At 43.4% G+C, this 21426-nt stretch overlaps 2 protein-coding genes across 2 annotated transcripts in view; one reads left to right on the forward strand and one right to left on the reverse strand.

Annotated features, from left to right (window-relative positions):
- Positions 1-12716, reverse strand: part of itgbl1 (integrin, beta-like 1) — a 45839-nt gene extending 33123 nt beyond the window's left edge. The window contains exons 1-4 of the mRNA XM_084023044.1: positions 12507-12716; positions 10568-10773; positions 2140-2286; positions 382-504 (exon numbers count right to left, since the gene is read on the reverse strand). Coding sequence (XP_083879170.1) covers positions 382-504; positions 2140-2286; positions 10568-10773; positions 12507-12598 — 568 coding nt within the window. The 5' untranslated portion in view covers positions 12599-12716. The remainder of the gene's footprint in view (positions 1-381; positions 505-2139; positions 2287-10567; positions 10774-12506) is intronic.
- Positions 12717-19707: 6991 nt separating this feature from the next.
- nalcn (sodium leak channel, non-selective) overlaps positions 19708-21426 on the forward strand; it is a 56165-nt gene continuing 54446 nt past the window's right edge. Inside the window, exons 1-2 of the mRNA XM_084023062.1 lie at positions 19708-19823; positions 20647-20787. Coding sequence (XP_083879188.1) covers positions 19797-19823; positions 20647-20787 — 168 coding nt within the window. The 5' untranslated portion in view covers positions 19708-19796. The remainder of the gene's footprint in view (positions 19824-20646; positions 20788-21426) is intronic.

A 21426-nucleotide genomic window follows, 5' to 3' on the forward strand; every position in this document is an offset into this window, starting at 1 on the left:
CTGCAAGGGAAGAGGAAGCACACATGCAACAGCTGACGAGTTCGCCTTCGTCACAGCGGCGCAGATTCACGGCTTCCTGCTTATTCGAAGGAGCAGATTTTAGGAACATATTCAACATTTTACTGCTTTTATTGCCACTATTTGAGACAAATGAGGATAACCTATATCCCTCACAAAGGCTTGATAAGTCCATCATTTGTTTTCCAAAAAGGAAACGAGGGCTAATTAACAGACAGGAAGTCACTGGAACGAGAGAGGAAGAAAACACTGCCGACTTTAAATGAACCTTCATGGTGTTTCCTTGTGTCAGACAGAGGGACAACGAGGTGCTGGACTAAGTTTTCTGGGGTGGGGGGGTGAGACAGGGACTGCAGGTCTTACCTCCACACACCTCTCCCGTGTCCTCGTCCAGACACTCGCTGTCGTCACACTCGCAGAATCGTCCTGTCACCAGAGCTCTGTTGTCCTTGTTGTCACACATGCAGCTCCCACAGTGGCAGGAGCCTGTTCAATATATATATATATATATATATATATATATATATAAGATATAAAAACACAATAAGCTGACGGTGGTGATTTTCCATTGTAGGGATATTGGTGAATGTCGTGAATTGAAAAAGCCGTCTAGCTCGTTATCGTTGTAAGATGTGAGTCATTTATGCAGTGAAACCTTATTTAAGATCATTTTATTGCTTTTCACAAGATGCTCAGTTAAAACAAAAAGATGTGTGTCTTCTCTGTGAAATTTTACACTATTTAAAGAGATTCCAGCACGTTTTAGTGCCATTTTTTATCTTGAGTTTTAATAATATTATTTTTATGATTATCGGGATAATATCGTGAATTGGAATTATTTTGGCAGGATAATGGTGACATGAATCAAGTGTACGTTTAGAGTCTGTGGTTGGTTTTGGATGGAAGGACGTGTGCACGTTTTTTAAAAAAAAAAGAAAGAAAAGGCAGCTGCTTTGCAGATGTGCATCGGAGGAACCGCCTCATGTGGCGACGGATCCAGACTAGACTGGTGTCTGAAGGCATGCTGGGAATACATTTGCATTTCTACAAACTCAAACATGCCACATACTGATAGTGTACACACACACACACACACACACACACACACACACACACACACACACACACACACACACACACACACACACACACACACACACACACTCATAACTAAAATAAAAGCACTTTAAAGTGGTTTACAGTATAAGTAAAAGCTAATGGCTTTATTGTAATGATTTTATTCATGTTTTTGGTCAGTAAGAAGCTTTAATAACAAAAACAAAGTCAAACAAAGTCGTGGGTTTTTGACTTTGTAATAAGAAATCAGACGAGAAGTCATAAATGTTTTTAAAAGTGGCATATCACTCTATCAAATATTTAATGTCAACTGTACAATTTAGAGGCCTTTGCTTTACAGCTTTACAGAACCAAAAATACAAAGATTTTGTGGTTATAATTTTGTGTGTTTTATTTATAGACTGTGTACAAGGATTGGACGTAGCCATCTTGGAATGCTGCCAGTGGACGTGACCATATTTGGACTGTGGAGGAGGAGCCACTGGTGAATCTGATGAACAGGAGCTTTCCAGCTCAGTGTTAAAGTCATCATAGCTAACTAGCATTGGTAGCATGGTAGCGACCTGTCAATCAGCAGGCAAGCCCCGCCCCCTCTAGCATCCCCTGCTTTCTGGTCTGTTGGACTCTAAATGGACCTGTCAATCAGCAGGTAAGCCCCGCCCCCTCTAGCATCCCCTGCTTTCTGGTCTGTTGGACTCTAAATGGACCTGTCAATCAGCAGGTAAGCCCCGCCCCTCAAGCATCCCCTGCTTTCTGGTCTGTTGGACTCTAAATGGACCTGTCAATCAGCAGGTAAGCCCCGCCCCTCAAGCATCCCCTGCTTTCTGGTCTGGTGGACTCTAAATGGACCATAATGTACTAAATGAAGTAGGACCATTTTCTCATAGACTTCTATACAACCAGAGAGGAGTCGCCCCCTTGTGGCCAGCAGAGAGAATGCAGGTTAAAGGCACTTCAGTGTTGGCTTTACTTCTCAGAACCGGAGATTGGCTTTATGTCAGTTAGTTTGTGTGTGTGTGTGTGTGTGTGTGTGGTTTACAGCACCTCTATTGGAGCACACCACCCCCTGTGGGTTCTTGCAGAGCTCCTTGCTCTTCTTGCCCGGTAGGGTGCACTCCTCCTGGAACTGGCAGGCCTCTCCGAACCAGCCTTCATCACACTCACACATCCCACAGTCGCAGTACCCGCGGTCTGAAAGGGAAACGCAGCACGCCACACGCTGTTTATCATCACCATCGCCAAAACCCGCTCCACGCATACAAGCGTTATCCTAACAGGATATAGAGGCTCTGCAGCAGAGTATAGGAGCCGGAGTTACGGGCTTCACTTGACTCCCTTTGACTTCTAATCAGCTGTACTCCATTTTAACGGGTGTGAAATACACATTTCCCTTGAGATGTCGTAGCAGGCACTTCGGCGTCACTATTTGTCATCGTCCTGACGGCCGTAGTGGACGACATGAAAGACGGCGAGGGTTCGTACGATGCAAATGAAGGCCGTTGACGAGCCGTTTGTAATAAATGTTTCTTGGCGGCGAGGGGGGCCTTGCATGTCACACTCAATCATTCCCCGACTCGCTCGTCGTGTAAATCTGGCGTCCTTTTTTCCGAGGGGCCATCCATCAGTCATTAACGACAAACAAGTCGCCCTGTCTCGTCTCGTTATCGATACGTCTCCGGGGAACGGAGAACAGGGGAAGTGAGCTTGGAAAGAGAAGCCGAGCCTGAATGAGACACTCAGAATTCAAATGTTATCAATGAACTGCAGGAGAAGGAGATCTCCGCTGACTGAACAAAAAATCCATATCATTGCAATGTGGGTTAGAAATAATCTAATAAACGTTCAAACCGTTGGCATATTAAAGGGTGTTTTAAATCAGATCAAAACCAGAGATGTTTCTCCAGTAAAGAATGGTTTTTGAATCAATGTCAGATTAAAAAAAAACCCTCCTGTAGACCATAAACCATTATTGGTTTCTATTATTATTTGATACACATCAGAAGAGGCTCATTTCTTTTATTATAGGTGTAAATGCCAGAAGCCTCCACAGACACAACATGAGGTCGGACATATGAAAGAGTGCTGGGACGAGTCCACATGAAGTTTGAAGCTTTTTCCATCTTAAATAAGGCCGTTGCTAACAAACGGCTAAATGAGGCAACCAAACGCTCAGGCAACTAAGTTGAAGTTCATTGATAGTCAAAGACAGACGTCTTCAATGTTTTTCAGGCCAAGGACCCCTGATTCTAGTAGTTCCATGTATAAAAGTACTTCATAATCATGTTTGTAAACAATGCTAAGTCGTTGAAATAATAATTTTTGGCCCCATCTGTAACTCTGTGGACCCCCCTGTTGAAGATCTCTGGTCTGAGAAGATAAGATAACAGAAGATAATCCTCCATTGGTCCCACAGTGTGCAGTATTACAGCAGCAAAGGGGGGCGTGCAAAACACAATAAAATATCATAAATACGTGAGTAACGGTAAAAACTCAATGTTAAAGTATAATCTGTGATTAACTGCTGATGAGAATGGGAAGCTAATTTCAGGTTTTAGGATTTAACCTGCTTCAGGATAAAAACAAGTGTAATATAGAGAGCCAGATAAACAAGGGAATGGGTTCATATGGAGCATAATTCAGCGACCTTCCAGCCATTACTGGTTAAACATATTACGTAACACCAGCTCATTTCCTCCCTGCCAGCAGACAACACTCCTCTCACTTCCATTCGATGCCGTCTTTCTGAGATTTCATTGCAGCTGCAATTATAAGCAGAGGCAATAATGCAAGACGAACCTAAAAACTCCAAATGACATCTATCTCCCCCCGACCACTTACTTTGTTTGGATCATGTCCTCCATAACATGATACTCATTTCAGAGAGTAATTATCCCTCCCTGATCTCCCCTCTCCGTCTCCCACCCGTGGGTGGCGGAGCGTGAAAGCGGCAGCTCGTCACCCCGTGTTGGATCCGGGAGACACCTGTCTCAGGTAATAACTCATCATCCGGCCTCAGCGTGTCATCCTCCCAATCCCACGTTCATCCGTCAACATTCAGGTGACTTCATCATCCCTTTTTGTACGACGGCGTATCAAAAAAAAACAAGAAAAAACGGAGCCGAGAGAGAGGGGCAATATCCAGAGAAAAAAAGTCACAAATGTGTGAGTTTATAAATAGAAATAGCCGATTTATAAACAAGTTGCTTGTTGTTGTTTCCCGTTGCTATGACAACAAGTGACAGCTACCGCTAGCATCTTATCCCATCAATAAACACCCATAAGATGACATATTTGGCCTCATATGAATAAAACCAACAAGAAGCATCAACATCATCACCATAAGGACCTTAACGAGGCGTTAGAAACATAAACGAACATTCATGGGAAGTTAGCTAGCATAAATGCCGGATGTTCGCATCATAATAACCTTTATAAAGTAGCTAATTTACATGTTTTTTCTCTGAATATGGCCCCCTCTCTCGGTTCTGTTTTCTTTTTATTACTTTTTCCTACAGTGGCCTTAATACGCCGTCATACTTTCATAACACCAAAGGTACATTTTTATTTTCTATCTTGCAACGTCCTCCGGCACGATAACAGCATTGTAAGAAACACTCGTCTTTTTAAGTGTCGTAGACTTGGACGGACTTGAGTGGCTGTTTTCTCCTCGGAGCCCACGCTGGAATCATTAGGTGACTCACCACAAACCGCCCAGCGGAGCTCCCAATCACCGAGTAAAAGCACATCAAAAAAACCTGCAGCGGCAAAAAGACCATCCAGAGATGAACGCTTTAATGGGCTGTAATGGCTTAAGGACTGCATTAGTTTGTCTCTCTCGCTCTATGTTTGGGGAATCAACAGAAAAATGACTATTAAACCTTTTAGTCATATTTAGACAGCCATTAGTGTAGCTGCTCTCCCCGTGATTAGTTTCTCTGTCTTCAGCTTCATGTACTGAAGGAAAAGTGCATCTGGAAGGACTTTGGTTTTGGACAAACTGACTTCTTATGTGCTGCTGACATGAAAGGTCCCTTTGGGTGGGATCTGCTTTGTCTCTGGCAAAGGGGGGGGGGGGGGGGGGGGGGGGGGGGGGGGGCGAGGGGCGGAGCCAGGAAGAGAGCAGATGCTCTGGAAAGCCTGAAATAGGATGAGAAGGATGTGATAAAGTCAGAGAGTCATTAAGGTACAGATTGTTCTGGATCGCAGACGTACGTGGTTTTCTGCCTCCATCCACATCAGAGGCCTGGAAGGGGGGGGGGGGGGGGGGTATTGATCTGTGTTTGATCAAACATTGCATGAGTGATTGATTGCAATGCTGTGGCGTCAGATAATGCATCTTGGTCTGTCTTTTTGACAGACCCACCCACTGCCTTATGTGACTGAGCTGGTCCACACAGTGAAGGAGGGACATGCAGGTGGGTCAAACAAACACAGGACTTTCACCCAGGAGACTGCTGTTCGTGTCTTGTGTGAAAACCAAAAGTAAACGTTGACATTTTGTCACATCGTTCATTGATAACGTGAATCGTCGGTGTTGTTTGTCCGTGAAGTTAGCATCAACGTCACTCTTTCCTTCAACCTAAAGATTTTAGGGGAACGTAGAACGTCCCAGTTTGAGGCTTTGGAGCTCTGATCAAGCTGCATTGTAACGCGTTGGAGTGGAAAGGTGTTGGCGGTTACTGTAAGTGTAACAAACACATTCATTTAAGTCAATTCAACATAAACAAACTAACATGGCAGGTCAGTAATCAGCAGTGAAGCGTGACTGTTGTTGGTGTAGAAGATGTAGCTGCTAATCTAAAGTCATGTCAACAAATGCTGAAAAAACAAACCAACCAAGATATTTGCAGCCTTGCAGGAGTAGCAAGAAGAAGCAAGAAGAAATAAAACATCAAACTGCTGAGAGAATACAACAGATACACAGCAGAGCAAAAGATCCCCATGATTTCTAAAAAGCCCATCGAACAGAAATGTTTCATTACAAAAAACACCAAACGAAACAAAAACACCAAACGAAACGCAGGAGTTTTTGGTTTCAGCTACGTCAACGCATTCCAGCGGTTGGTAGAAACATAGAAGCATAGAAACATAGAAACGTAGAATGTCCCGGTGGCTCACTGAGGGGCTCAGTCTTGATATAATGGTCTAATCCTCCTCAATATTGTAACAGTAATTACTAACACGTTGATTATACAGCGTCTGTTCATCGGGACAATAGCAGCCTGCAGCGCCGCGAGCCCCCCCGCTGCCTCTCCGACAATGGGGGGGGGGGGGGGAAGAGAAGCCGGTCTGAACACACACCAGAGGAAAACAGAGAGAGAGATTTCACGTGGCTCATCAATGAGGGGAAAAGAGAGGGAGGCGGTGAAAGAGAGAGGGAGGGAAAATCGCCACGTTGACCCTCATCTGTAAAAACAGGAGATTTAGAACAGAAAGCAACCTGGAAAGCTTAAATTTTGAACATCCCTCCAAACGCTCCGAGGTCGGGTTAAAGGTCGACGTTTTTAGGAAAGAAATTACCAGAGATTAGGTTGTTTTAGTTTTAATGTGCCTCGTTCTTGGAACAGAACGGGAAGATTTAAACAGGAATCCAAACACAGTTGGTGACCAGATGTTAGCGCCGGTCATTGTGCTGTTGCTCTGCTACAACGCTGCTGCATCAGAGGGAAGCATTCACCGACTCATCCCAATGTTCCTGCCTGTATTGCTGTATTTAATAACATGCATTGTCCCATCGTTCTGGCCGATGTGAATAAAAATGTATAGGATCCTCACAATGGAGCATAAAGAAACGCGAGGAGCCTGCGTCCATCATTCTGCAGGAAAAGAGCGTAATGCATATGTAACGGGCGACATAATCTGCTCTTCTGCTCAGAATAGAACGACAAGGACAACCATTCATTCTGCTCTAATCACGACGGGCCGACTGCTTCTATAATGCCTACATTCCAAGAAGAACAGCCCCGGGGGGCAAAGTTAACCACATTCACCCGGATGCATGCATCGTCTATACATGAAGAGCTTCCACTTCACTTGACTTGGTCGTCTATTGACTGCAACCGAAGGAAACCGAGCAAACAAAAGGAGAGGGACCCACGAAATGCTGGCCCACGAAAGCTCTCTCTATCTATAGAATATAGTTTAAAAGCTCTGACGGCGTGTTAGGCCACTGTAGGAACAAAATATAACAAATGGAACCGAGAGAGAGGGGCAAATTTGTTTTATTATGATGCTAACAACCGGCATCTATGCTAGCTAACTTCCCATGAATGTACGTTCATTTATTTTTCTAATGAATATGTGACAACGCCTCGTTAAGGTCCTTAGGGTGATGATGTTGATTCTTATTGTTGGTTTTATTCAAATGAGGCCAAATTGTCATCTTGTAGGTGTTTATTGATTGGAGCGGTTGGGCTAAGATGCTAGTGCTAGCTAGTTTTCATAGCAATGGCAAACATCCGGTGTTAGGGGGAAACTTGTTTATATATCCGTGTATATATATTTATAAAGTGGCAAATTTGCGACTTTTTTTCTCTGAATATTGCCCCCTCTCTCTCGGCTCCATTTTTTTCTCTACACTGGCCCTGATCGCCATTGTTGATATCAGACCTAAACTTTGAAGGGAATATCTCCCCCCAGCTTGACTGGAGAGGATCTGAATCAGAGTTTTTGCCTGATGAACGCCATCCAAGCTAAAACAACATGGCGACGCCAGGAAAGCTTTTGGAAAGGAAAATTATTCCAATAAGGAAGAAGAAGAAAAAATTTGTTGGATGTTATCAGCAGGCAGTGGTGAGAGGGAGAGATAAGGAAGCCGCAGGGAGAGAGGAATTGGCTGCTGAAATCAGACAGCAGACCATGCATGCTGGGGGGGGGGGGGTCTTCACAATACGCTTTGAATATAATTGCTGGGCTTTACATGCACATGGGAATATGATTTTTTGAGTATGTGGCATGGGTAAATAATTGTTACACTATGAGAAACTGATCCTGTGTGTGTGTGTGTGTGTGTGTGTGTGTGTGTGTGTGTGTGTGTGTGTGTGTGTGTGTGTGTGTGTGTGAGTGATGCATCTAGGTTCAATCTGCAGTGTGAGTGAGACCTCCATTATTAGGCTGAAGAAGAGGCCTTCTCGCTCCACACCGCTGAACCATAATGAGCTCCTCACAGCAGAAGAGTTGTCTGCCCAGATAAATCACTCTCTACACCTCACGTGCACACACACACACACACACACACACACACACACACACACACACACACACACCTCCATTACACCTGCCCCTGGTGCTCACACATATCTCCATTAAAGCCCGACACTCAGCCCAGCGACCACAGAGGACACACCGGACACACAGATGAAGGTTTCCTTTTCCTCAACATCAACATCAACGCCGTCTCTCACAACTTCCTGCATATCTGTGCTGATCATGTGACTGTCTCTGGTCCCCCAGAGGTCTAGATAGACCCTCACATTAGTCCAGAGACCAGACCAGACTATGTGGAACCAGAGACTGTCTGTGGTCCCCCAGAGGTCTAGATAGTAGCCCACATTAGTCCAGAGACCAGACCAGACTATGTGGAGGAACCAGAGACTGTCTGTGGTCCCCCAGAGGTCCAGATAGTAGCCCACATTAGTCCAGAGACCAGACCAGACTATGTGGAGGAACCAGAGACTGTCTGTGGTCCCCCAGAGGTCTAGATAGTAGCTCACATTAGTCCAGAGACCAGACCAGACTATGTGGAGGAACCAGAGACTGTCTGTGGTCCCCCAGAGGTCTAGATAGTAGACCACATGAGTCCAGAGACCAGACCAGACTATGTGGAGGAACCAGAGACTGTCTGTGGTCCCCCAGAGGTCTAGATAGACCACATGAGTCCAGAGACCAGACCAGACTATGTGGAGGAACCAGAGACTGTCTGTGGTCCCCCAGAGGTCTAGATAGTAGCTCACATTAGTCCAGAGATCAGACCAGACTATGTGTAGAACCAGAGACTGTCTGTGGTCCACCAGAGGTCTAGATAGTAGCTCACATGAGTCCAGAGACCAGACCAGACTATGTGGAGGAACCAGAGACTGTCTGTGGTCCCCCAGAGGTCTAGATAGACCACATGAGTCCAGAGACCAGACCAGACTATGTGGAGGAACCAGAGACTGTCTGTGGTCCCCCAGAGGTCTAGATAGTAGCTCACATTAGTCCAGAGATCAGACCAGACTATGTGTAGAACCAGAGACTGTCTGTGGTCCACCAGAGGTCTAGATAGTAGCTCACATGAGTCCAGAGACCAGACCAGACTATGTGGAGGAACCAGAGACTGTCTGTGGTCCCCCAGAGGTCTAGATAGTAGCTCACATTAGTCCAGAGACCAGACCAGACTATGGAGGAACCAGAGACTGTCTGTGGTCCAAACAACAAGGTCTCTGCTGTATTTATGTCTAGGTGACCTTATTTGGAGTGTTGATGGAGCAGCTACAATGTTAGCGTAGCCTAGCACCATCAACCAGACTCCATTCAGAAAACCAACGTTTTAACAGTTGTTGGCTTGTTGTCTTGCAGACAGACCTAACAAAGCACGAATTCAGGCTTTTTACAAATTCTCATCATTATCAATGACTTTGTTTACTAAATATTAGACAAAAACTGGTTCAACAGAGCCACGAAAAGGATCAAATTCACATTTGGATGAATTATTTCTCTAAAATGGTTTCATACCAACAAATGTTCTCTAGGGGTCATTGTAACAAACTGTAAACAGAAACTACTTATAATGCTAGAAAAGTCCTCATTTGATTTATTGTTAATTTAAAAATATTGATTACAGCAGCAGCTTTAACAAAAGGGCACCATGAACAGCCCAAAAACCAGTTTCAACAAAAATTATCATCGTAACCTTCATGAGGGGGAGATTTATTGCAGTTATTAGCTCATCTGATGCACTCTGTAAAGTTTACTATAATTTCCTAATTGTTTTTCCATGGAAACCGCCTTTTGTGTGAAATATGTGCTCATCTCTGCGTTTCTCATGTGAGTGTGTGGATGCGCTCTCAAGTGTTCCTTCTGAGAAACTTTCATGTATTTTAAAATGGCAGGCAGCAGTTCAAAGCGGCGCCTCCCCTCACAGGCTAATGCCTGGGTAACCAAGCAGCTGCCTGTTTACCTTTGAAGTGCTGCCAAGGTGATGCCTCAAAGACAACGCTGCACCCGGCTATGATTCGGCCATGAAGACGCAGGTGAAACCGAAACGCTCTAACTCCGATCCAAGGCTGTGAAATGTATGTTTATTTGATATCATAAAGGGATCAAACCTAAACAACTCTCACTCTCAAGACATCTGGCTTAAAGAGACGCTTAACATCGGCTGGTTTGCCAAAAGGAGCTCTGCTGCATCCATTACCGAGCCGGCCCTAACAACCGCACCTACCGCAAGTAGTAAAACATGTGAGTCGCCCTTAATGCATATACCATTACGCACCGTTGCAGACCTTCCCGGCGTGCGTGGCGCAGACCCAGTCGTGGCACTCGCAGCGAGGGCCGTAGAACTTCCCCGGGTCCGTGGCGTCGCAGGTGCAGACGCCGCAGTCGCACCGGCCCCGCCCACTGCAGGTCTTGCCATCGGGCGTCCGGCAGCGCAGCAGAGACGACTGCGTGGACAGCTTACACGCGCCGCCGCCCACCTGGCTGGGAGGGGGGGAAACGAAAGGTCAGTCGGAAACTTTGGAGGTCAAAAGGTCAATTTCTTTGTGGAATTGTAGGAATTCTAGTAGTACATGTAAATATGGAGAGATTATGAGAACACAGAAATAAGAAAGGATGTATGTAATATGTGCAATATAATAACAATAAATAAGGATGCCTCGAGGCCAAGGCCGGGGTTCGAATCCGGGTTCATCCAGCCTTCTGTGAGGAATTGGCCTCCTCGTTTTAATATTCATATTACCCCTCCTACCTGCAGGGCTATTTATCAATCTAGATAGTTTTGACATCTGCCTTCTCCTGATATAATGCAACAACCATACCTAACATAAATAAAAAGGACTGCCCTAAGAGGACTTTCTAACACGCATACCAACGTAAAGTACAAACGTTTACATTGGGTTTCACACAGGACACCAACAGGTGAAAACTATTAGAACGGTGGCTCTGACTGGATGCAAACACGTGTGGCGATGTGAGAATTCAAAGTAACACGGGGGTTGAGCGATCGATACACAAATGGTTAAATTTGTGGGCGAAGTATTCCTTTAAGCTCATAAATCAAATAAATCAAATGAGACAGAAGCAGCTTCACCTTGCGTTAAGCTCCAGCAGCTGCTCGTTGGGTCCGATGTGTTGGGTTTGGACGCCGTCCCACATTCTTTTTCTAACCTCGCCCTCCAGAAAACACTGGCCAATTTCAGGGAACAGTAGACGCTTTTTCAAACAATCGACGGATCAAATGTTGTTGTGAAAGTTAAATAAAGTGTGTGTGTGTGTGTGTGTGTTCTGTGTGTCACAGGTTACGCAACTTCCATTTCACACACGCTTCACCCACTGGCGGCCTTTCTGGCATCTGCTAATCAACGCAACCTCCATCATGGAGTGTTTCACACCTCCACCGTTTCACGTTGATGACATACTGAGGAAACAAACAACGTGGAATTCTATGGATATTCATGATTAAATCAGAGGAAAAACACTGTAATCACCTGCTGCTTCCTGTGTGTGTGTGTGTGTGTGTGTGTGTGTGTGTGTTAGCCTCACACGGTGCACCTGCTCGGGGGGGAAACACCCACCACTGCATCTGACTTCAGTTTGAATCATATGGCAACGCTGAACAAATCTGCTGACTCAGCCTCTACTGTTACAGGCCAAGGGAAACAGAAATGTTCCTTTTTTTTTGTCCACTTATCGACTTCACGTCATTCTTTCCACTTTCGCACTTTTTAACTTAAGTTTTAAAGTGAAACATTCCTGATTTTATTATGCGGTTGAGTACAAAATGTTACAGTTGGTAGTTTGTGCATAAATGTGTTAACACTTCTGAGGGTTTTTTTTCCCTCCTCATTGAAATTTTCTTTCTGACTGCAAATTTGTTCCTCAGTAAAAGATTTGGAAACTCTCACTGCAGACAAAATGTCACTGAAGCTTCTCGCACCAAACCCACCAAACCCTCCGAAGCTGTCAGAACATTGTCACGTCAGCTGAAGTGTCCGAATGAAAAACAAATTAAAGTGCTATTTAAACTCTGAATAATTGAAACGGAGGAGCAGACTTTTCCTCCCATGACTTGGCATGCAGGCGAGCAAAGCAGCACGAAGAAAAACTCCACCAACTCCTAAACTCCCAATCTTGTCTCCGTCAGCAACACCGTGCACCTCCCACGTCCTCCTCGCCTCCCCCCAAAATAAACAAGAACAAAAAACCAAACTCACCTCACCGATTGTAACAAAGTGTCCTCCACGGCGGAGAGCAGAATGAGAAACAACGGCGCCAACGCCGACTGAACGGAAACCTCAGTGTGCATGTTTAAATCCCAGCAGAAACCTGAAGCAAAGTAGCTTGAAGGAATTCTTTCCTCCCAATCTTTGTCTCCTTAAACAGACAGGACAGGGAGGGAGAGAGAGGGGGAAAGAAAAGGAGAGAGAAAGAGCTGCAGGCTGGCCTGAACTGGCTCGATCCCTTCAGAGGCCAACAGTTCTCTCCATACAAGTGCCTTTGATTAGTCTCGACTCTCAGACACACACAGGCCCGGCCAGCAGCCGGAGAGAGAGGGAGAACCTGCCAGAATCAAAAAGTTAAGTCACCAGTTTGACATGTAATTAGAAGCAGACTGTTTTCCTTTTAATGCTTTCTTTCACTTTTCCTTTTCCTCTGGCCGCGGTGCCGTACTTTCCCTTTCCATCTCTTCTTTTCATGTGAAGGTTCGTCCCTTCCGAAGACTTTTTGATAATAACGTTCAGTGTCCTCATCTCACACACACAGTCACGACTTTCTGGGACGACCGACTGGAAAAAGAGTTATCGTTGATGTTATTGGTAACACAAAACTCCAGATGGTACTGTGGAAGGAGTTGACTTTCTGAGCTGACAGAATTGTCATTTACGACAGAGTTGAAAGCAAAAAATTACATTTCGGTGGCTCACATTCAATCTACCCTCATTTGAGACTTTTAAAATGCATCATACCTTTGTTGACACTTGCCCGTTTGTATATAATAATAGGCCTTTTTCTCAGCAACCATCTTGGCTTGTTATTGCAGGGTAAACACAGGTGTACTTCATAACAATAGGTATGGCCCCATTCCATTTCGCTGAGCCGGAGGAATTGCTGTGAAACTAAAGAGAACGGGACCACAATTAATTTGATCAATTACACCTGCATATCCTGCAATTACACGTCAAAATAGTCTATGAATGAAGCTTTGCATGGGCTATTGATGCAGCACCTGTTTGCAGGCGACGTTCAATGACATAGCACAAATAGTACAGGTGTAATTAATAACGCTAACAATGGCTGCCCACTGGGCTCTGTCATTGCTATTAGCTCCATGCTAAATGCCTGCTGATTGAAATATGTATTGACTTCATCACCCGCTTCTAACTGCATTGGTAGCGTGGTAGTGTCCTGTCAATCAGCAGGTAAGCCCCGCCCCCTAAAGCATCCCCTGCTTTCTGGTCTGGTGGACTCTAAATGGACCATAATGTACTAAATGAACATCATGCTGGATTGAAGAAGACTTGAAACTAGAGATTGAGACCATAAACTCATGTTTACAATGTTTACTGAGATAAAACATCAAGAGAGAAGTAGGACCATTTTCTCATAGACTTCTATACAACCAGAGAGGAGTCGCCCCCTGGTGGCCAGCAGAGAGAAGTAGGACCATTTTCTCATAGACTTCTATACAACCAGAGAGGAGTCGCCCCCTGGTGGCCAGCAGAGAGAAGTAGGACCATTTTCTCATAGACTTCTATACAACCAGAGAGGAGTCGCCCCCTGGTGGCCAGCAGAGAGAAGTAGGACCATTTTCTCATAGACTTCTATACAACCAGAGAGGAGTCGCCCCCTGGTGGCCAGCAGAGAGAAGTAGGACCATTTTCTCATAGACTTCTATACAACCAGAGAGAGTGTTGGGGTTCGGGTTATGGTTGGGGTTAGGGTTACTTCCTTTTTTATTCTGGCTATATCTTCGGAACAGTAAGTGAAAGAGACACGGGCTAAAGACTGGTGTGTTCAGAAGGGTCGAATTAGGTCAGACGCCACCCACTCCTGAGTTTCTACGACCATCCGTTCCCGAGATATAAGCAGACATGTGAAAATTGGTGTTGGGGTTATGGTTGGGTTGGGGTTTGGGTTATGCATGGGCGTCGCCACCATATATTGAGGGGACCCCCCCACCTTTTAAAAAAAGTCATTTGGACCCCCCCCTTACATTTGCCATTAAAATATTAGTTAAATATGAATTTGTCCAGCGCTCTTTTCATTGCTTCACGATCAAATCCGTTCTACTTTATCAGTAAGAGAATACCCACAGCAAAAGGAATCCACTCCATGTTTTCCTGGTGTCCTACACACACACACACACACACACACCTGCACATACACTCGCAGAACACACGAGCACCAAAGGAAGTTTGCTTCTTGCAGCTACTTGGTCAACGAGTTGACGCCAGCAACAGGGGTGCACTGGCCATCGGTCATATTTTAATTTCAGATGTTACAATCGTGAATCATGGACGTATTAAAACAGGTGATGGTCCCTACCAACTTGGACTACTCCACTCTTTGTTCACTTGGCTCAGCCTGACCCTCGGCCGTCACTGACTTCCCTCTGAAGTTACACAGAGAAAACGAAACAATGTTGAAACTAACAAAAGGTGGTGGAGATGAGAAAGAAATGGGTGGATAATTTAAGTAGCTGAAAAAAAAAGCCTTGTGTAAATTAACAATGCTGTCTGAAGGGACAGAGATGCAAGACATGTCATGTAGAATAATCATCAAATTAAATGACGAAAATGATACATAGAAATATAAATTTGTATTGTTGTTGCAGATAACAAGTGACAACAAAGTAATGTTGTTTTTATTCTTTATTGCAAAAGACAGATGACACAAAATATCATCCTATTTATACAGAACAGTAAACAAAGGATCCAGATAACAACAACATTGCCGAGGGGTTTATTATGTAAGGATATTTAGAGAGGACCATGTGTTGCAAGTTTTCAAAGGCTTTTTTATTATTCGATTCATAAATTTAATTTATATCACTTACAAGCTCATGGAGGAAAAGTACTAAATTGTCTTTTTTTTTACTGGTGAACTTAGATTTATGAACGTGAAATGTTGCCATTAGAATGAATATATGTACTATAAAGTACTTATTTTCTTTTCTTTCAAACAATCAAGGCATTTTGTTATATAAGTCTTTATTAAAAAAGACAGTATACAAAGGATACAGATCACAACACCATGGGGTATATTATGTAAAGATATTTAGAAAGGACCATATGTTGAAAGTTTTCAAGCCTTTTTTATTGGATTCAATCAATCAAATTTATATAATGTAATTAGTTTTTTTTACTGCTGAATTTACATTAATGAACGTGACATGTTGCCATAGGAATGAATATATTATAAAATACTTATTTTCTTTGCTTTCAACCCATCGAGGCAGACACAAGCGCTTGGGGAGACCGTGGTGATGATGCAGCAACCAGAGCAACCTTCCACTGTTACCATGGAGACGGCTGCGCGCCTCCTCCCCCTCTTCCTGGTGCCGCTGATGTGATTGGAACCTGCGCGCGCTCCCGCACTCTCTCTCCCCCCCCACCCCCCAACCCCCCACACACACACACACAGCCGGGAAAACAGCTGATGTCATGGACAGGACGAGCCGCGGCTGATAAGGGAAACCCTCCTCTCGTAAGTGACCCACCGTCTGTTGCTGTTGTTGTTTACACCCGTCGCGTTTCCGTCTGTAGCTTCACCTGCAGCTGTTTAAAGGATGCTACCGACGCTGCTGCTGCTGCTGCTGCTAGCTCGTCGGTTAACCTACCAGGAAGTGGAGACGCGCTCATCCTCCCGCACTAGGCCCCGTTACGAGGCTGTAACGTCGTGTAATCGTGCCTCTCCGGTCACGTGACCGCGTCGTCACGCGTCATGTTGACTATACATGTGTTTTACACGCACGTACCGCTTTTATAGCTTGTTTTTTTTAAGCTAGCACAATGTAGCAGCCCTTTAGCTCTCATCCGTTTCCATAGTAACCTTGGCTCCGCCGATGGTCGTTCACTCAGCGCGCGTGCGTGTTTACTTTCTGATGGACATCCGGTTGTTTTTCCACGGGGACGTGGGTTTGAGCTGTTTTTACCGCCCAAAAAAGAGGATTTAAGGGTTGCCATGGCTACGGCTCAGGTCAGCCATCATCCAGGTGTGCTCCAGGTGTGTCCCTTTATTTAACAGGAACACCAACATACATCTTCATTTAGAAAATCAATGTACCTACAACTGACTGTTCTTTAAAATAAACAACAACAGTCTTCTTCCATCCTCTTCTGTTGAACAAGAGTTACTGTCACTGAACTTTTAAACACTTTAACGCTGCATGTTTAGAACCTGATTATGTAAATGTGTCTTAAAGTGATTCTTCGCTACATTAGATAAGCTGCAGGTCTAAAGAATGTACTTTAATTACACCAGTTACTGTCCTGTAGAGGTTCAATCAGAGTGTGATTCTGCTGAGTCATGTTTCTGTCATAGAGTATACAGTAGAATTAACCAAGACTCAATCAATCAATATGAACTTTACCCAAATAACTGGATTTTTAATGTATTTATTCCAGCAAAATGAGGATACAGTATCTTAAAATAATAATAATAATAATAATAATAATAATAATAATAATAATAATACAAAATAAATATAAAATGAAAAAATAAATAAAAAGCCAAATTATTTGGGGAGGCTTGGGAACAATTTATTGTCGCTCCAGCCCCCTTAACAACGTCACTGGCTATCAGTACAGTAAGGACAGTTTTAACAAGCATCACTATGTCATGTGATTAATGTCAATGTCAATTATTGATCGCCAGGGCGTTAGAGTGTTTGATCTAATACTTGAACTTTGAAGCTCATAGTCCGATATTAAAGGAGCCGAATCTGTAAATGTATTGCCCCTCGGCTCTGTGGGGCTTTTTAGCGTCTTTCAGGACATTGTTTTGGTTTGTTCCACAACTTTATTGCTTTGACTCACATTTTCGGATGCACTGACGGCAGACAAAAAAGAAGTTGCTCTAAGCTGCTGGGTTGACGTATATTAGCTATACAGTTGCAAACGGTTACCTATTTACCCGACAAGCAGCATAGCAACATTAGCAGCAACATTAGCAGCAACATTAGCTCAACGTTTGGAGTTGTGTTTCTGGCAACCTGATGAATCTTAATAAAAAATGATATTGACTCTCCTTTTTGCTCCCTCTCGGTTGCCTATGACTCCTGAAGGAAACACCAGCTAGCTGACTGTTTGTTTCCAGTATCGGAGCTTTTTTTTTTTTGTTAGAAAATAAAAGCCTGCTGTTCGTTATGAGGTTAATGAGAGCTATTGGGGAAGAGGTGGGTGATAAACTCTCTGTGTTTGAGCGCCAACTCTTCACATTAAACCGTTGCTTTAACATAAAAAACACAAAGCGTGCGTATCTGAGAGTTTGTCTAAAAGCCTAATTGCCACTCATGGAGATTTAAAAGAAGCGTACGATCGCGCGGCCCCGCCCTCGACCAAACTTTGCACAACAAAACTTTTTTCCGACTCCCAACAGTTCCAATTAATCTGCCCGGCGACGGCGTCCCGCCCGTGAGGAACGCGTCCTCGCTTCCAAATGGGAAAGTAATTGCAGTCTTCGACACCTATACTCCCACATAATAGCACTTAGCCCCTGTAATTTAGTTTTCACTCTTCTTCACGTCTCCATCTGCATATGTTAAGTGTAGCAATTACACCGGGAAATTGCCATCTAACTACATCGGGTTTACGCGGACACTTTTCTTTTCTTGGCGAGCGGAGCATAAACGGAAACAAGGGGGTGATGTGATGCGGACGCCCAAGTGGTTTTTGTTTTTCATGCTGTGATTTGACTTTAAAAAAATGAAAAAAAAAAGCTGCGCATTCATGTTTTGGCATTTTAAAAAACGTTTGAATCTATTCAAGTAATTTATTTGTTGCACGTAAGGCTACATGTTTGATTTGATTTTGATTTTTTTATTCGTTCCTTTCATGAAAATGCACATTACAACATAAAGTTGACACACAAGTCCACTTAACATATGTCAAATATATGCATTTCATGATTGGAAAGCAGCAGAAAGAAGAATATAATTCTTATTTTTTGGTCTGCCCCTAAAAAAATATTTCCATTAACCTACACCCTTAATCCTAACAACAAAAATCAAAATAACTGCAAAATTTACATTTTCAAGTTCAAAACACTTAGATTTTATGCATATTGTGTAATTTGTCTTTCTTTGAGTTTGATTGAGGCAGGAGATACCTTTTCACATAATTTTTCTCATTTATTAACTGATTTATTTCAGTAAATGTAAAAATATCTTTAAATGTATTTTAAATATTAGCACAATTTATTGATGGGATGACGAAGATGAAATGCCATTAAAATGTGCTCATGATTCTGTTCTTTTTCAGATTTTTTTGGCGTTTATGTCGATGACATCTATGAATTGAATCTATTGTGTTATGTGTTTTAGTGCTGCTTCACCCAAATTTTAAAAATGTGCAATTTGCCCGTTCCTTTGGAGCCATGCAGATAGTTTTGGATGTACCTGTCTGTGAGATTTCTGCCTCAGACAGTTTATGGCTTTTGAAACTAAACTTTTTGACAGTTTCTGCCAAAGAAATAGTTCCTATAAAAACTTTTGAAAGAGAAAAAAGTGTTCTGTGAAATATCAGAGAAATCAAAAAAAAAAAAAAAAAATTTCATATTGTGGTGGCGCCAGAGATATCTACGACGGCATGTTAGGGCCACTGTAGGTAAAAAAAGAGCCGAGAGATGGGGGCAATATTCAGAGAAAAAAAGTTTATTACGATGCTAACAAACGGCATTAATGCTAGCTAACTTCCCATGAATGTACATTTATTTTTGTAATGAATCATCCCAACGTGTGACAACGCCTCGTTAAGGTGGTGATGATGTTGATGCTTATTGTTGTTTATTCATATGAGGACAAATTGTCATCTTATGGGTGTTTATTAATCGGGGCGGTTGGGCTAAGATGCTAGTGGTAGCTTTCACTTGTTGTCATAGCAATGGCAAACATCTGGTGTTAGCGGAACCAAGCAACTTGTTAAAGTGGGAAATTTGCCACTTTTTTCTCTGAATATTGCCCCCTCTCTTGGCTCTGTTTTTTTTGTACTACAGTGGTCCTAAAACGCCGTCGTAGATATCAAATATGGACATTTAAAAACAAGCTAACTATACACATGGCTACGTGGAGAAAATCTGTTTTTTATGCATAGATTTGTGTTTTGAAGCTGCGACTCGCAGCCCTTGTCATCATGTCCTCTCGCCCCTCTTTGCTGCTCTTACGACTGCCACCGCTCCCCGACCGCCGCCGCTGCAGGACCTCCGCCTCCCTTTTTTCTTTTGCATCTCTAGTCTCTCTCTCTCTCTCTCTCTGGTTGGTCTCTCCACCCTTCAGTGACCTGGGGATGAACGCACCAATGAGGAGCCTCACAGTGAGTGGACCTGGTCCTCTTCCTCCGCCCCCTCCCCATCTTCTCACTCACATATATGCCTTGGTGTCAGACGTGGTGGGCATTCCTGTCTCTCTGAGCGTACTGTAGATGTGGAGTACTGTACACCATTATGAGCCATGACGTTTGACTAACTGTTGTGTGTTATTTACAGGGTGTGCCTGATCGCATGTTATGTGCAGTGCTGGAGCAATTTCAGCTTTACTTTTCCCTTTGGTATGTGCGCTTTGTCTCCATTCAGAGTGTCATTTCTCCTTGTGTTCTTACGTTGAAACACTTTTTCATTTGATTTCTGCACACACACACTCACACACACTCACACACACACTCACACGCACACACACACACACACACACGGACAGTGCCGAGGTAAAACCACCCATGACGTCCGAAGGTGTGCGGTAAGTTGGCTGGAGCTGCTCCGATGTGAAAACACTCGCCCTGTGTCTCATGTGTGCTACGTTGTGTATCACGGTGGCCATTCAACAAACGCAACACATGTTTGAAAAGTACACACCTGCTGTCTGGCAATGCAAGTCAGGGTAGTGTATATATACAGTAAATACATCCAGGAGATACACAGCTTCTTTAACAGTATTGAAATATTGCTTCACCTACAGTAAACTACAGTAAACTACAGTAAACTAAGTGCCTCCGAGCTGCTTTAAGTACATTTAAAACTTTTATAAATCTAGATTATAATCCACTGCCCAGACTTGCAGCCAGAGTTTTTGTTTTCTCCCGTCGCTCCTTCAGCACTCGTTCAGCGTCTGGTTCGATCCCCCCCCCCTCCCCTCTCTGGCAGATCCACTCTCTGTACAGTACGGCGAGCCCCAGCATGCTTAAGAGGAAGCAGAGCTCGCGGGTCGAGGCCCAGCCCATGACCGACTTTGGGCCGGACGAGACCCTCGCCGACAGCGCCGACATCTTCTGGATCAACAAACCAGTGAGTGTATATATATATATATATATATATGAATATCATGTATTCAGCTCGGTATTAAACTTCACATTTTTTATTGCCTCACAGATATATATAAAAAAGATGCGTCTTAAATAAAAAATAGAAATAAAACAATCTTAAATAAGGTGATCGTAAATCATTACGTCTCCCTGCAAAATAATACATTTGAAAAAATGGCAACATTGTGTGAGTATTTTTTATTCTTTTGAATTTAAGTGGGGATAAGAATACATTTAAATGAAAATGTTTAAAAAAATGTATTTGAAATAAAATACAATTTCTCTTTAATTCTTCCTGTATTTTTTAAAATCAGGCACTATTTGTCACCACTCTACCATGATGGTGAGCTAGTCACATTTTTATTTGTCACACGTCTTTATGATGTTTATGATTATCCTGATACTGTAAACTCAACATGATTAACTTATCGTGAGTTTTTTTTTATCCCGATACGCGATAAAATCGTATATCGTCCCATCCAAAGCCACATATTGTAATTAGTTTTGTTTTAGAAATTTTTAAAGCTATTCAAACAGCAGTGGCGAAGATGTTAACGATCGTTAACATCGACGTTAGCGTCGTCTGTCATCGTGTCCCCTAATGTAAACTCAACATGATTAA

Source organism: Eutrigla gurnardus, assembly GCF_963514095.1.
Source record: "Eutrigla gurnardus genome assembly, chromosome: 12".
In the NCBI taxonomy this organism is placed as follows: domain Eukaryota; kingdom Metazoa; phylum Chordata; class Actinopteri; order Perciformes; family Triglidae; genus Eutrigla; species Eutrigla gurnardus.